The sequence below is a fragment of the Girardinichthys multiradiatus genome, chromosome 2 (assembly GCF_021462225.1).
Source record: "Girardinichthys multiradiatus isolate DD_20200921_A chromosome 2, DD_fGirMul_XY1, whole genome shotgun sequence".
NCBI classification, from domain to species: Eukaryota; Metazoa; Chordata; class Actinopteri; order Cyprinodontiformes; family Goodeidae; genus Girardinichthys; species Girardinichthys multiradiatus.
Window position 1 is genome coordinate 13,825,935 of NC_061795.1, and position 13,765 is coordinate 13,839,699.

The 13,765-nt window shown below is 43.6% G+C and overlaps 1 protein-coding gene across 2 annotated transcripts in view; it reads right to left on the minus strand.

The window, feature by feature from the left end:
* Nucleotides 1-898: 898 nt before the first annotated feature.
* The window catches only part of ptpn9a (protein tyrosine phosphatase non-receptor type 9a), a 38,244-nt gene continuing 25,377 nt past the window's right edge, over nucleotides 899-13,765 (minus strand). For both annotated transcript variants that reach the window (XM_047387714.1, XM_047387722.1), the window contains exons 4-13: nucleotides 13,536-13,660; nucleotides 13,126-13,231; nucleotides 12,495-12,605; nucleotides 11,967-12,283; nucleotides 9,673-9,760; nucleotides 9,126-9,195; nucleotides 7,557-7,635; nucleotides 7,319-7,469; nucleotides 5,198-5,405; nucleotides 899-3,487 (exon numbers count right to left, since the gene is read on the minus strand). In XM_047387714.1, the coding sequence (XP_047243670.1) occupies nucleotides 3,297-3,487; nucleotides 5,198-5,405; nucleotides 7,319-7,469; nucleotides 7,557-7,635; nucleotides 9,126-9,195; nucleotides 9,673-9,760; nucleotides 11,967-12,283; nucleotides 12,495-12,605; nucleotides 13,126-13,231; nucleotides 13,536-13,660 (1,446 nt within the window). In that variant the 3' untranslated portion in view covers nucleotides 899-3,296. The remainder of the gene's footprint in view (nucleotides 3,488-5,197; nucleotides 5,406-7,318; nucleotides 7,470-7,556; nucleotides 7,636-9,125; nucleotides 9,196-9,672; nucleotides 9,761-11,966; nucleotides 12,284-12,494; nucleotides 12,606-13,125; nucleotides 13,232-13,535; nucleotides 13,661-13,765) is intronic.

Sequence of the window (13,765 nt, forward strand, 5' to 3'; positions counted from 1 at the left end):
GATCCCCCTGTAGTTGGAACACACCCTCCAGTCCCCCTTCTTATGAAGGGGGACCACCACCCCAGTCTGCTAGTCCAGAGGCACTGTCCCCGACCGCCAGGCAATGTTGAAGAGGCATGTCAACCATGACAGCCCAACAACATCCAGAGACTTGAGGTACTCAGGGCGGATCTCATCCACCCCCGAAGCCTTGCCACCACGAAGCTTTTTAACCACCTCGGTGACTTCAGCCTGGGTGATGAAAGAGTCCAGCCCCAAGTCCCCAGCCTCTGTTTCCACCAGGGAATGCGTGATGGCAGGATTGAGGAGATCCTCGAAGTACTCCTTCCACCGCCCGATAATGTCCTCAGTTGAGGTCAGCAGCCTCTCACCCCCACTATAAACAGTGTTTGCGAAGCACTGCTTCCCCCTCCTGAGGCGCCGGACTGTTTACCAGAATCGCTTTGAGGCCAACCGGTAGTCCTTCTCCATGGCCTCACCGAACTCCTCCCAGGCCCGAGCCACAGCCCGAGCCGCGGCACGCTTGGCCTCATGGTACCAGTCAGCCACCTCAGAAGTCCCACAAGCCAACCACAGCCGATAGGACTCCTTCTTCAGCTTGACAGCATCCCTTACTGCCAGTGTCGACCACCAGGTTCGGGGATTGCCGCCGCGACAGGCACCGCAGACCTTACGGCCGCAGCTACAGTTCGCAGAAGGAATTAGGCATTTCTTAATATTTTATTCCATTTAAAGTATTTATAAAACAGCTCTAAACAATGCAAGCAACAGTTGGTCCATCTAAAAATCAAATGCAACTACAACGTGACTGCACAAAAAGACAAATATTTTAAGTGGAATACCACCAAATCAGTTCATCCAGGAGACTGAAACAAAGAAACGCACCTTTAAGACACGCTGACGTAGTTTGTGTTTATTACAGCATAGCATGAATCAATGCGCAATGAAATACAATACAAAGTGAAAACATGTTATAACTGAACAAATATAAAATTAATGGTAACTGCATATTTGAATGTAAACAGTTGCTGAATATAATAGAAAAATAAAGCGGCGCATTTTGTGTCAGTCATTAGAAAGATAACTAATTCTAAAGATCAGAGTAGGTAAAAATTCCAGGCTTTAAAAAAAAAAAAAGAAAACGCTTCACCACTAGCAAATTCAATATGAACTCTGGAGTGAAGAACGTAACACAAGTGACACACAAACGCAGCTTTGTACATGTACTATAATAATGGCAGTATACTGGGACATGATGAAAGCACTGACTATTCTTGACTCAAGTGTCCAAGGACTTGTAGGTTGTGGTTGGCACACATTTGTGCTTGTTTACTCAACTTTTCATGTCATCATTGCTGTCTGGTTTCCCTTTCCAGTCCTTTTCATTAGTCCCAATAAAGCTCTATGCAGATGATAACAGTAAATATCTCGTTTTATAGTTACAGCATCACTAAATATACAACAATCAACAAATCCCAGCAATCACATGTAGACTATATAGTCATCTATAGTTCCATTTCTCCTCCCATAACCACGCTGAAACACCAGAACACATTGGGATTTGTTTTATGTTGTAAAAAGTGCCAAGACACGATTTATGCATAAAAAAAAGTATTGCACTACTCGTGAGGTCTTACACCAATTTACACTTCTGTGATAGGCACTGCCTTAAACAACAGTCTGTGCAACTTTGCAGTACAATGCTACACAGCTAAGGCAGCCAAAAGCTTTTAATATATTAGGCAAGGTGGAAGCTTGTGGGTTTCACCGCTCTAATATTCGTAGAAAAGTCAAATAAAAAAAGCGGCTCAAGCAGATTGAAATTTTAGGAGCATTCAGTCAAACTATGTAGCAGCCATTGGGGAGTTGTCAGGTTCCAAATGATGGATGTACTTTCACTCACTTTGACAGAAAGAAAACATGCAAATTTAAAGTGATAATGTTTAGATAAATATGACATTTGGCAGCAAACTAACTACAATCCACAATTCCTTATGGCATTCGCTCTGGACTAATGATGCATTGTGCTGAATGTTTGCATTGACGAGACACTAAAGGGGGAAACAAAAACAACCTTATTATTTGTCACACCATAATAACTCAAGCTGTTCAGTTTAAATTGTACTGGTTTACAGGAATATTTTAACCCAACATTATGTAAAAAAAACAAAAAAAAAGACATTACACAGCAGAAGCTGCAGAGATCCACAGCTGGGAGAATATGTTGTCAGGTCAAAGTATTAGTTGTGTACTCCACAGGTCTGGCCTTTGAGTTGCAAGGTAAAAGTCATTGTTGCAAGGAAGCCACAAGAGGTACTGTCTGTATTTTTCTTCAAGGCATGTAGGGGAGCACAGTAAGCAAGTGGAAGGTGGTACACCATCCCCATTCAGCATAGTGATGGCAGTATCATGCTGTGAGGATGTTTTTTTCAGGGACTGGGAAGCTGGTTAGAGATGGTGGGAAGTTGAATGGAGCTAAACACAAGGCAATCCTGGAAGAAAACTTGTAAGAGGCTGAAAGAGGCTTGAGACTAGGATAAATATTAATCTTCCATACAGATGGCATTTAACATACAGTCAGAGCTACAATTAAATGATATAGTTCAATGCATATGTATGAGTTAGAATGGCCCAGTCAAAGTACAGGCCCTAATCAAATTGAGAATTTGTGGCAATAATTGCAAACTGATGTTTGAGTTTGGGCGGTATAGCAAAGAAAAATGAAAGTCTCTAGATATGTAAAGCTGACAGAGACATAGCCCAAAAAACCTGTGCAAAGGAGTGAAAAATGGTTCTACAAAGTATTGACTCTGCAGTGATGAATACAATGCATGCCACACTTTAAGATGTTGATTTGTAAACAAAGCTGAAAGATGTGTACCCTTCTCCTTCCACTACTTTGTGTCGGTCAATCAACTTAAATCTCAAATGCATCAAAACTGGGGGCAGTAATGTGACAAAATGTGAAAAAGTTTAAGGGTTTGGAGAATTTGCAAGGCATTGGTATTACCCGTTACAAAACTGAGCAGTTCACTCACTCTGCTGCATTTTTCAGCATATTTTCAACAAACTCATAACATCAAATTGTTGACAGCCACAGTATTATCACACATCAACAGCAATCAAGGCTTTAATCTTTAATGCATTTACTTGGTTTGCAAACGGGTTATGGCGATGCGTCTAAAAGCTCGTCTTCACGAGGCGTCAGGAGGCTACTTCCTTCAAACAGGAAGTCCCCCAACCTGGCTGCAGTGCTAGCAGACTGACTAAGGCTTGTCCTGTCGTTGGGCTGGGCTTTACTGATTGGACGGGAGCAGGCCCTGTCTCTGGGCGTGTTCCAAAATAGCATTGTAACAGAAATAGTACTGCTCCTGGGTCTGAATGCTGAAGGCCCTCTGCGTTCTCATGCGGCGCACCGTCTGAAACACGTTGAGAGAGCCGACATCCTGGAGCTGCGACAGACAGATGTCCAGGGCACAGAAGGTACCTGCCAACAACAGGGACCAGTTAGGACACGCACCCGTATCAGCTTTATTTAAATTGTCCATGCTTTTATATTTGTATTGCTCTAAACACTTATAGTCCTGCCACACTATTTTGTATCAGTGCTGTGGCATTATAACTCTGAGATGCTGAGAGCTCTGGGATGCACTGTTAGAAAATTGACACAAGTGCTACGGTAATGTCAAAGCAACGAGCCAATAATAACATTCTTTAATCTCATGCTACACTATGCAAACACTCTGTCTGCCCAATGAAGAAAAAGCTCAAGGTGCTGAATTCTAGGAGTCGTTGACACCTAATTGACCTACTTTTATTTATTTAGCCAATATATATTTGACCACTTGAGGGCACTCAAAGCATTGAACCTTAATCCTCAGATGGTGAGCTGATTCTTAAATATAGGGGGAAAAAGAACAGAGATCACAACAAACGTAACCTTTGAATTCTGCACCAGGGGTGTCCAAAGTGCAGCTCTCAGACAGATTCTGTGCAGCCCCAGACTGGTACACATTTGTGAGACTGGTACACATTTGTCAGGCCACCAAAGGTGGTTGATGTAGTTGGAGACTTTGTTTACTGACTAATTAAAATATTCTCACAATTGTAAATGTTAGACAGTACTGCAAAAAGTAGTGGCCTTTTAAAAACCACACTTTTGTCTTTCTTTTTAATTTGATAGCAAATAGGACCACATCAATCCAATGACTCAAACGCAGGCTTTGGTGTATCCAAATCTTTTTCAAATAAGTTTGGTAAACTTTGCTAAAGCTAGCAAGCATTTTCAAAGAGAGTGACTCAAGCCCCATTTCTATTTTAATAAAATAAGAAACAGTTAACCCCCAAAATATTTCCTAAGTGGAGACTTCTCTGGTTAAGTCAAATGTGCAAAATCCTACATAACGATGACTACTTTATAAAATTATTATATTCAATTAAATTTTATTCATATAGCGCCAGTTCACAACACACGTTGTCTCAAGGCACTTCACAACAGTCAGGTACATACATTCCAATTAATTCTAACCATTGAACAGTGCATCAAAGTTAGTTATTTATTCAAATTGGATAAAACGTTTTTCTGTCTAAGGAAACCCAGCAGATTGCATCCAGTCAGTAACTTGCAGCATTCACTCCTCCCGGATGAGCATGTAGAGACAGTGGACAGTGACTGGCGTTGACTTTGCAGCAATCCCTCAGACTGAGCATGGATGTAGCGACAGTGGAGAGGAAAAACTCCCTTTTAACAGGAAGAAACCTCCAGCAGAACCAGGCTCAGTGTGAGCGACCATCTGCCACGACCGACTGGGGGTTAATATTGCATGATTAGTTTTGTGTGTTTTTTAATAAAAAACAAACTGGCCCGCAAGTACTTTTGATTTGATGACTTTGACCCATGTGAAAAATTTTGGACACCACTGTCCTACACCTTTCATCCCAATGAACACACACTGCACGAAACAGAAGAGACTCTAAGCAACACCTTAAAGAAAATTAATGTTGCAAAATGCACTTCATTTTCCTTACATTTCGAACCATGTAACATGTTTTTCAATACGTCAGCACACATGGCATGTTTAAAAAACAAAAGTTTAACAGCAGGTACTGTACATCATTTCAGATTACAATCTTACCAATATAGTGGAAAGTACAATAATGTGCCATCATTGGAAAAAACACAATCTTCTGGTCTTACCTGTTCTCCCAATCCCTGCACTGCAGTGGACCACCATTGGCGGTCCCAGTGGGTGGCCGGTCCACCGAGGGCCCAAAGCCTTCACCATTTTTCTCTGTTGTCTCTTCACAGCTCCAAGGAAGTCGATGAGAGTCACCGCTGACGTGGGGACTCCGTAGTCCGGCCAGCTGAGGTACTGGAAGTGACTCACGTGTCTCTGCTCACATGTCTAACCGGATGAAGAAAAACACATCAGGATGCTTGTAATAAATTTGTTACACACTGTGCTTGTAAAACTATTTTAGGGAATATATTTTAGGCAATAAATGAAATGAAACACAAATGCTGATGGACTTCAGCAATAGTGCTAATGAATGAATTGTAAAAGCAAAAAACACTATTTAAATAAGTTTGAAGTCATTTTATTAAATTAGTATTTACATTTTTCTGTGATCTAACAATGTCTAAGGGTGTTGACAATTTTCCATACCAGAAGATTGTGATATCTTCTATAAAGCAGATCTTGTTTCTGCTCTATGATCATCCACAGACTTAGCTTTATTTCATAAAGTAAGAGTGAACTTTATTTGATTCAACTTGTTGTACCCGTACTCGTCGTACTTGTCGTCTTCCGCTTATCTGGGACCGGGTCGCGGGGGCAGCAGACTCAGCAGAGACACCCAGACGTCCCTCTCCCCAGACACCTCCTCCAGCTCCTCCGGGGGGAGCCCAAGGCGTTCCCAGGCCAGCCGAGAGACATAGACCCTCCAGCGTGTCCTGGGCCGTCCCCTGGGCCTCCTCCCGGTGGGACGTGCCTGGAACACCTCCCGAGGAAGGCGTCCAGGAGGCATCCGGTATAGATGCCCGAGCCACCTCAACTGGCTCCTCTTGATGTGGAGGAACAGCGGCTCTACTCCGAGCCACTCCCGGCAGGCCGAGCTCCTCACCCTATCTCTAAGGGAATGCCCGGCCACCCTATGGAGGAAGCTCATTTCAGCCGCTTGTATCCGTGATCTCGTTCTTTCGGTCATGACCCAAAGTTCATGGCCATAGGTGAGGGTAGGAACGTAGACCGACCGGTAAATCGAGAGTTTCGCTTTTCGGCTCAGCTCTCTCTTCACCACAACGGACAGGCACAGCGCCCCCATTACTGCGGCAGCCGCACCAATCCGTATGTCGATCTCCCGCTCCATTATCCCCCCCCCCCCTCGTGAACAAGACCCCAAGATACTTAAACTCTTCCACTTGAGGCAGGAACTCCCCTCCAACCTGAAGAGGACAAACCACCCTTTTCCGGTCGAGTACCATGGCCTCGGACTTGGAGCAGCTGATCCTCATCCCAGCCGCTTCACACTCGGCTGCGAACCGCCACAGCGCATGCTGTAGGTCTTGGCTAGAGGGGGCCAGCAGGACCAAGTCATGCGCAAAAAGAAGAGACGAAATCCACTGGTCCCCAAACCAGACCCCCTCCGGCCCTTGGCTGCGTCTAGAAATCCTGTCCATGAAAGTTATGAACAGGACCGGTGAACTTGTTGTTTACCTTTTAAATGAAAAACAGACTTTTTGAATTTGACTAAACATTTTGAGCTTTAGCTTCTCTTGGCTCAAGTTGACCAAATCGCAATAAACGATGAACATTGTGGGCTTGTTTTTCTCTTGATTTTTGTCCAGTCCTTGAACCTGACTGTAACAGCATATTGTGCAGTATGTGCTGGAATACCAACAAAAAACCAACAAATATCCTTCTTTGTAAAATGTCAAGGTACCGGACATAAAGTGATGTAAAAAGCAGCCAAACAAAAATGTTTTTTCTTAACAATTTCAACGACTGCAGGAACTCCTCGCTCGGGGAAGGCCAAGATTCTGGTGCCAGTTAAACCTTTCAAACGGTTTACTAAACATACACTATCAAAACTTTTTTTATCTGGTTCTAAATCAGAAACAGCTTGACGTGTTCAAGAGAGAACAAGCTATACATCCGTACATTATTTTCCTAGGCTCTACTTTGTGTTGGTTTAGCACATTACTCTCAATAAAATACAGTTTTCAGGTTATAATGAAAGCATCTCAGTTCTTTCAAGGTGCTGTTTGTGTTTTATGTAGTTAAAGAGATATCATTAAAACCTAAGAAGAGGGCTGTACCTCGGTGTTGTGCAGTTCCATGGTGGTGTGGTTGTAGTGGGTATGGTGGTCCACCCTCTGGTTTACCACTGCTATGTGGCCATAGACCTCCTGTCCACCTTCCTCCAGTGGCCAGTACTGTCCACACTTCCTCCGACTGCCTTCATCTGTCCTGTAGCACAGAGACACGGTGCACTCTAATGAAACCAGTTTCAACCAAGCTTGAGAAAAAAGAAGGAAGTGGGACCCTTTGGATTACCTTGTTGTCATGACAATCAGTAGGACGTTTTGTTCCCAGACCATTCTCCAGAAATCACCATAGGTCCTCTCCAGTGGTCCTGTGGAAACCAGATAAGCTTAGAACATGCTCTGTAATAAGTTGTCTCCCGCACCCCTCCCATATCTGCCCTGCTTCAGCTCTGTGTCTTGTCTTCTTTTTGGAGCCTCTTTTTACATATCTTCCAAATTCTGAGTTATGGATTTGGTCAGCTGGTCTCTCAATGCAATTGATCAAATTTTCTCGACGAGAAGACAGTGTGGAGGAGAACCCTCTTGTCCGGACGGGACGTTTTTCTCTGGATACACAATAGACTCCTGGCAGAAGTGGGGGATTGTGTGTTTGTCGATAATGTCAGTCGAGGATGTTGAAGATGTGTATATAATTGGATGTTTGATATCAGGATTTTTGCTTTTTGGAGCCAGCGGTTACCTGGCATATCGGGAAATTCGGAGAATGTCAGCAGCTGTTGTGACAATTGTGAGGCTGCCTGGCATGTGTGATGGGATCTTCAGAGCAATCAGCACTCAGACTGAGATGTTACGTGAGTTGAATCGCAGACTGGATGTGATCCTTACACCGGATCGCAGGCAGGTTGCAGTTCCTGGACTCAGGGGTGAAATGGGATAAATCTTGGAGAAAGTTGTTTGCTCGGATCTGGCGAAAGACCAGGAATTTGGCTGTTTGGATTTGCCTTTGAGAAGCACCAGCGAGACTCTCAAGGCTGATGGAAAATTAAGAGTCAGCCTAACCCAAATAATTATTGTTTTTCTGAATCTGGCTCCCCTGCACGGCCTTGATGGCTGGCTATCTTCAACTTCTCCTGGAAGTTATGTAAACATGATGCTCTGCTTCTTCTGCCCCCTCCCTTCCCTGAGGACATCTGTGGACCTGCTCAGAACTTTGTGGCCGGTTGATGAACATTCCAACATACCATCAAGGACAATGGCCTCTGTGACAGTGCTTCATGGACTTACTTGCACACACTCACTTACACACACACACATGCTCAAGATAAACATATGCACCCCCTCACACCACCTTCACCGTTCCTGGCATGATGTTGTTTTGTCAACTTGTTGCTTCTTTATGCTGAGGTTTTTTGCAATCTCAAACTGTATCCTGCTAAGGATAAAGTGTGAAATATGATTTTTTTTCCCCTCTACTTTCCTAATGTGGTCTCTTTTCTCATCTAGCAAGAGCAGCGCCTGTGAGTGGGCAGCAAAGCCTCGGTGACCCGTCCCCCTCCTTGTCTTGTGTCATGATGTATGTTTGGATGGGTTGTACTGGAATTCTAATTTCCCCTCTGGGATCAATAAAGTATCTTTGAATTGAATTGAAAAGGACCGCTGAGGGATACCACTGGCAAAACATCACACACACCACTTCACTGAGATTAATGGCTGTAATCCCAAATCCTCCAAATTAAATAGCGGTGGGAGGAGCTTTGCAAACAATCACAGTCCAATGGATAAATACAGAGTAAACACAGAAATGATTTGCCTGAGTGGAATTAGAGGAACTTTAGTTCAATATGTCTAACAGTTATACCTTGAGTACCAATATATGCGTTCTTCTGCTTGTAGCCGTCCATGAAGCTTGCGTTGATGTAATCTGATCTCTGAAAGAACAGCAAAGCACAAAGATGGTGGGAATGCACGGCCAGTCTTAACCATTTCTTAACATATCGGCCCGATAAGTGAAACTGGGCCAATATTAGCAACCGATATTTCTTTCCATATCGTTGCTGTCTGTGTGTGTGTGTGTGTTTAGGGAGGGGGAAGGGAGGGAGTTGGCCATGTGCTTTTTGTTTGGGTATGTGATAGCGATGCAGCACAGGATTGTGGGGTGTTAAACTGAAGCAGTGTCGGTGTGGAAGTGTTTTTTCACAGTGTCGAAAGGGTAATATTAGTTATCAGCCATAACAGCAATATTAATGTCGGCTGTCGATATAGGCCCAATTTTTCATATCGGCGCATTCCTAGATCGGAGGAATTCCTATCCAACTAAAAACACACATCGATTCAAAAGACATGGATCAGCTGAAAGAGCACGGCAATGTTTGGCTTCCAGTCTGAGCCTTCGAAGAAGACCTTACCTCGTTTCTGCAGGGTTTTAAACGAACTCTTGTTTGATCAAGGCACAGCACGTCTCCATAGCGATTCTTCTCCTGATTGTAGGCCGCTCTGTTGACCAAAACACCAAAGCTCACTACTTGACGTGATTTCCCTTGAAACTTTTCACATTTTGCGCTCTTAGTGATAACGTAGCACATAATTGCGAAGTGGGAGGAAAAAGAGCAGGTTTTAATTTTTTTTTTTTACAAATAAAAATCTTGGAAGTGATTTTATTTTCAGTGCCCCGCCACACTGAGTCTATATTTGTAGCCTTTTGCTACAATCAAAGCTGCAAGTCTTATGGAGCTTTGGTGATTTTTCTTTAGAAAATAGCTAAAATTGAATCAGACTGGTGTGCGTTGATCTAGGTCTGGCCATATATTTAGGGTATTTGTCCTTATGCAACGTGAACCTCTGTGGGTTTTGCCTCCTAACACAGGTTTGTTGTTTCCATCTTTTACAAAGCTCCAACCATCTTCCACTCTGACCAGATTCTCTGTCCCTTGGGGGCAGTGTGGTGGGGGTAAGGTGAAGTGATGAGTTTTCTGCCACACATAATGTTGTGCACATATGCAACAAAGTATGATTTATCTCTTTCTTCTTTTCAATCTTCCGTAAAAGCCAAAGTTGTGGAGTTCCTGACTAATAGTTGCCCTGACGCAGATTCTCCCACCTCGGATGTGGATCTCTGCAGCTCCTCCAGAGTTTTCTTGGCTGCTCCTTGGGTTACTACTGTCCTTGGCTGGCGAGTAAGTTTTATGTAAATAGTAATGTGTTGGTAGATTTAAACTTGGGCCATTATCTTTCCATTGTTCTGAAATTTAACCCTGCTTTAAAATTCTCCAGAACATTCTCCTTGACCTGTGATCCTTTGTCTTCATGATGCTGTGTTTTCACCAATGTCCTCCCACACTATGAGTAAGTTAAACACATAAGGACCCTATTTGCAAACGTGTCTACTTCTGCAGTAAAGTGTTTTCCATTACATTTATTTTAGGGGTATCAGAGTAAAGGGGCTGAATACTGTTGGTTGGAGTAAGGGGGAGTCAGGTTTAGCCTAAACCGGCTCAGTTATGGTTGAGGTGCAAACACACCCTCCATTTCTGCTACCTGTATGACCCCTTCTCTTTTTCGATGGTTATAATCAGTCTGATAGAGGGAGGTATCCCAATCCTTGTGGTTTTTAGTATAAATATGACCATCAGTGGGACCCTTTGTGGGGTTCCTTGAGACGACATTGTTGTAAATAAGCTCCGTTTAACTAAATAATCTGAACTGAAACTATCTGTGTAGTTATGCTGCTATAGGCTTAGGCTGCTGGAGGACATAACGGCCACTTTCACCCTCTTTGCTACATTCTCACACTACTCTCCAATTTTGCATTATTTGCTGTTATTTCAGCTTTTAACTTTATGTTTTATCTCTTTTCTCTTCCTAGAAGCTATACCTGGACTGACTCTGTGTCTACCTGTGACACCTTTCTGGAGAGGGGAATCGTCCAAGCTTCTGCTGGCAATAGCATAATGCTCACCCTCTACCGATGATCCACATGGCCCTGTCTTTTAGTGTTTAACCCTTTCTCTCTCCTAGACATGGCGATTGATTGAGCTTAACTGTAACAAACTCTATGTGCTCTCTTTCAGACTCTAACCTTGAAAACTGGCTCAGTTCTTTCTTTCTAGGTGAAACGACTAAAGGAGCTACATCCATTAACATTTACTTTTCCTTCCCATAGAAAGTACTCCTGGATCAGTGCTTCTGTGTTCTTTTTGTGTCTCTGCTCTGTTCTCTCAAACCCCCAGTCGGTCGTGGCAGATGGCCGCTCACACTGAGCCTGGTTCTGCTGGAGGTTTCTTCCTGTTAAAAGGGAGTTTTTCCTCTCCGCTGTCGCTACATGCATGCTCAGTATGAGGGATTGCTGCAAAGTCAACGCCAGTCACTGTCCACTGTCTCTACATGCTCATCCGGGAGGAGTGAATGCTGCAAATTACTGACTGGATGCAATCTGCTGGGTTTCCTTAGATAGAAAAACTTTTTATCCAATTTGAATAAATAACTGAATCTGACTGCACTGTTCAATTGTTATTATTAATTGGAATGTATGAACCTGACTGTTGTGAAGTGCCTTGAGACAACATGTGTTGTGAATTGGCGTTATATAAATAAAACTGAATTGAATTGAATAGAATAGCTTTAAACAGATGGCAGATCTCTTAAAATGTGGCCAGAAAGATGAAAGCTGACTTTATGCCTGGATGACACCAGGTACACTCACTGTGCACAATGGAAGGTTCCAGGAGGCGCCTCCCTGCGCAGCTCCTCGTATTCCTGGTAGACGCCCGAGCGCTGCAGCCTACCGAGGTGTGCCAGCAGCTCCTGCGGACGCATGGACTCGGGCCCCGGCACGTGGATGGATGAGTCCTCCAGGGGTATTCCCACCAGCTCGTCCACGGGGTCCACTCTGCCGTTCTGGCCCGCCAGAAGCTGCTGGTTCCAGCCGGACGCATCCAGAGGGAGCAGGCCACCGAGGTGCTGGGGGAGGCAGTCTCTGGGAAGGTGCTGACGCAGCTCGGCCATTTTTACCATCTGAACCTGGAGCCAGACGAGAACGAGATGGCAGTCAGGAGAAAACTGGGGATTTAGGGATTCAGCCTGAATAGAAACCACGCCTTAGGAAATTAGCGGGAATAATGCTATAAGAGGATCAACTTTAGTGACTAATAAGCTAAAAGCCTTCACATGTCACAGGTCATTCCATAGTAAACAGTGAGCTGCAGAGAGGAGTCAAAGAATGAGCCTTTACCCTCTCTCTGAGCTTCTCCTTAAGCAGCAGGCTGAGCAGATTGTAGGGGACTCGGAACCACACAGGGGCCCCGACAATCAACACCTTCTTCAGCCTGGCAGGGAACGCCCCCTGGTGGACAGAGACAGCACAATTTATAAAAAAAGAATATTTTCTTGACCAAGGGATAGTCCCTCTCAGATGCTAAGTTGTGTGTGGGCCGAACCGGACCATTAAAACAACCAAATTATTACTTAATTACTTAAATATGTGTGTTTAGCTACATTCAAGACACGTTTTGCTTCAGTCTATTTTTTTAATCGGAAAAACAAGCTTCCAGCTTTTGATATGGAAACAAGTGTGTTTGTCAGACATTGACACCTATGGTGATACACTGGGTTAGCCATTGAGTAATTTATTAAAATATGGCCAAAAAATAAGATTCGAAGTCGGTATAAACCCTGTTTTATACCGCCTCACTCTCACTCTCTCTCTCTGTCTCACACACACACACACACACACACACACACACACAGGTTCTGATCAAAATGTAGGAAGGACTTGAAAAAGCATTTTGAATCAGTTCCGAGTCCCCTGCTCTAGTTGTCACAACAGCATCTACTGAGCACCTCTGCAACACAGCGATTCCAACCTTGAGCAGGTTGAGGATCTTCTTGCTCAGGTCCAGCTCAAAGTTGGTGTAGTTGGAACCTGCCATGTCGTAGATGAACACCAAGCCATTCCTCTGGGTCTCAAAGCTGCAGAAAAAAAGAATCTGCATGTCATCATATGGTATATAAAATGTTAAACTAGCCAATAGAAAGCAGTTTCAAATATAAAATATATACTGTACATATATATAAAGTTAATTTATACTATTTTTGGCAAATACAGTTTTAGGATTCAATCCAAAAAAGGTTAACGGCAATTAAAATGTGCGGAATAATGAAGTAGGTAATGTTTTTAACCGAACGAAAAACAAATCTGAGATTTTACCTTTTTGATCTATGAGCAAAAAATCTTATTCTGCTTATTTTTATTTATATATGTTTGTGCAGTCACCTTTCAACAGCCCGATCCAGAAGGTAGAAGAGAGCCTGAAGCACGACATGGTTGCCCGTTTTGTTGGGATGATGAAGTTTGGCTGTGTACAAAGCGATGGAGGCTCCTGTTGGGTCCCGAACGTTCTACAAATGGAGGATATCAACAGGTTTTAGAAGTATTTAATCTAATCACTTACATCTGTGTTTTTGTGTTCTGAACCAGGAAGTCTCAGCCGAGTTCTATCTTCT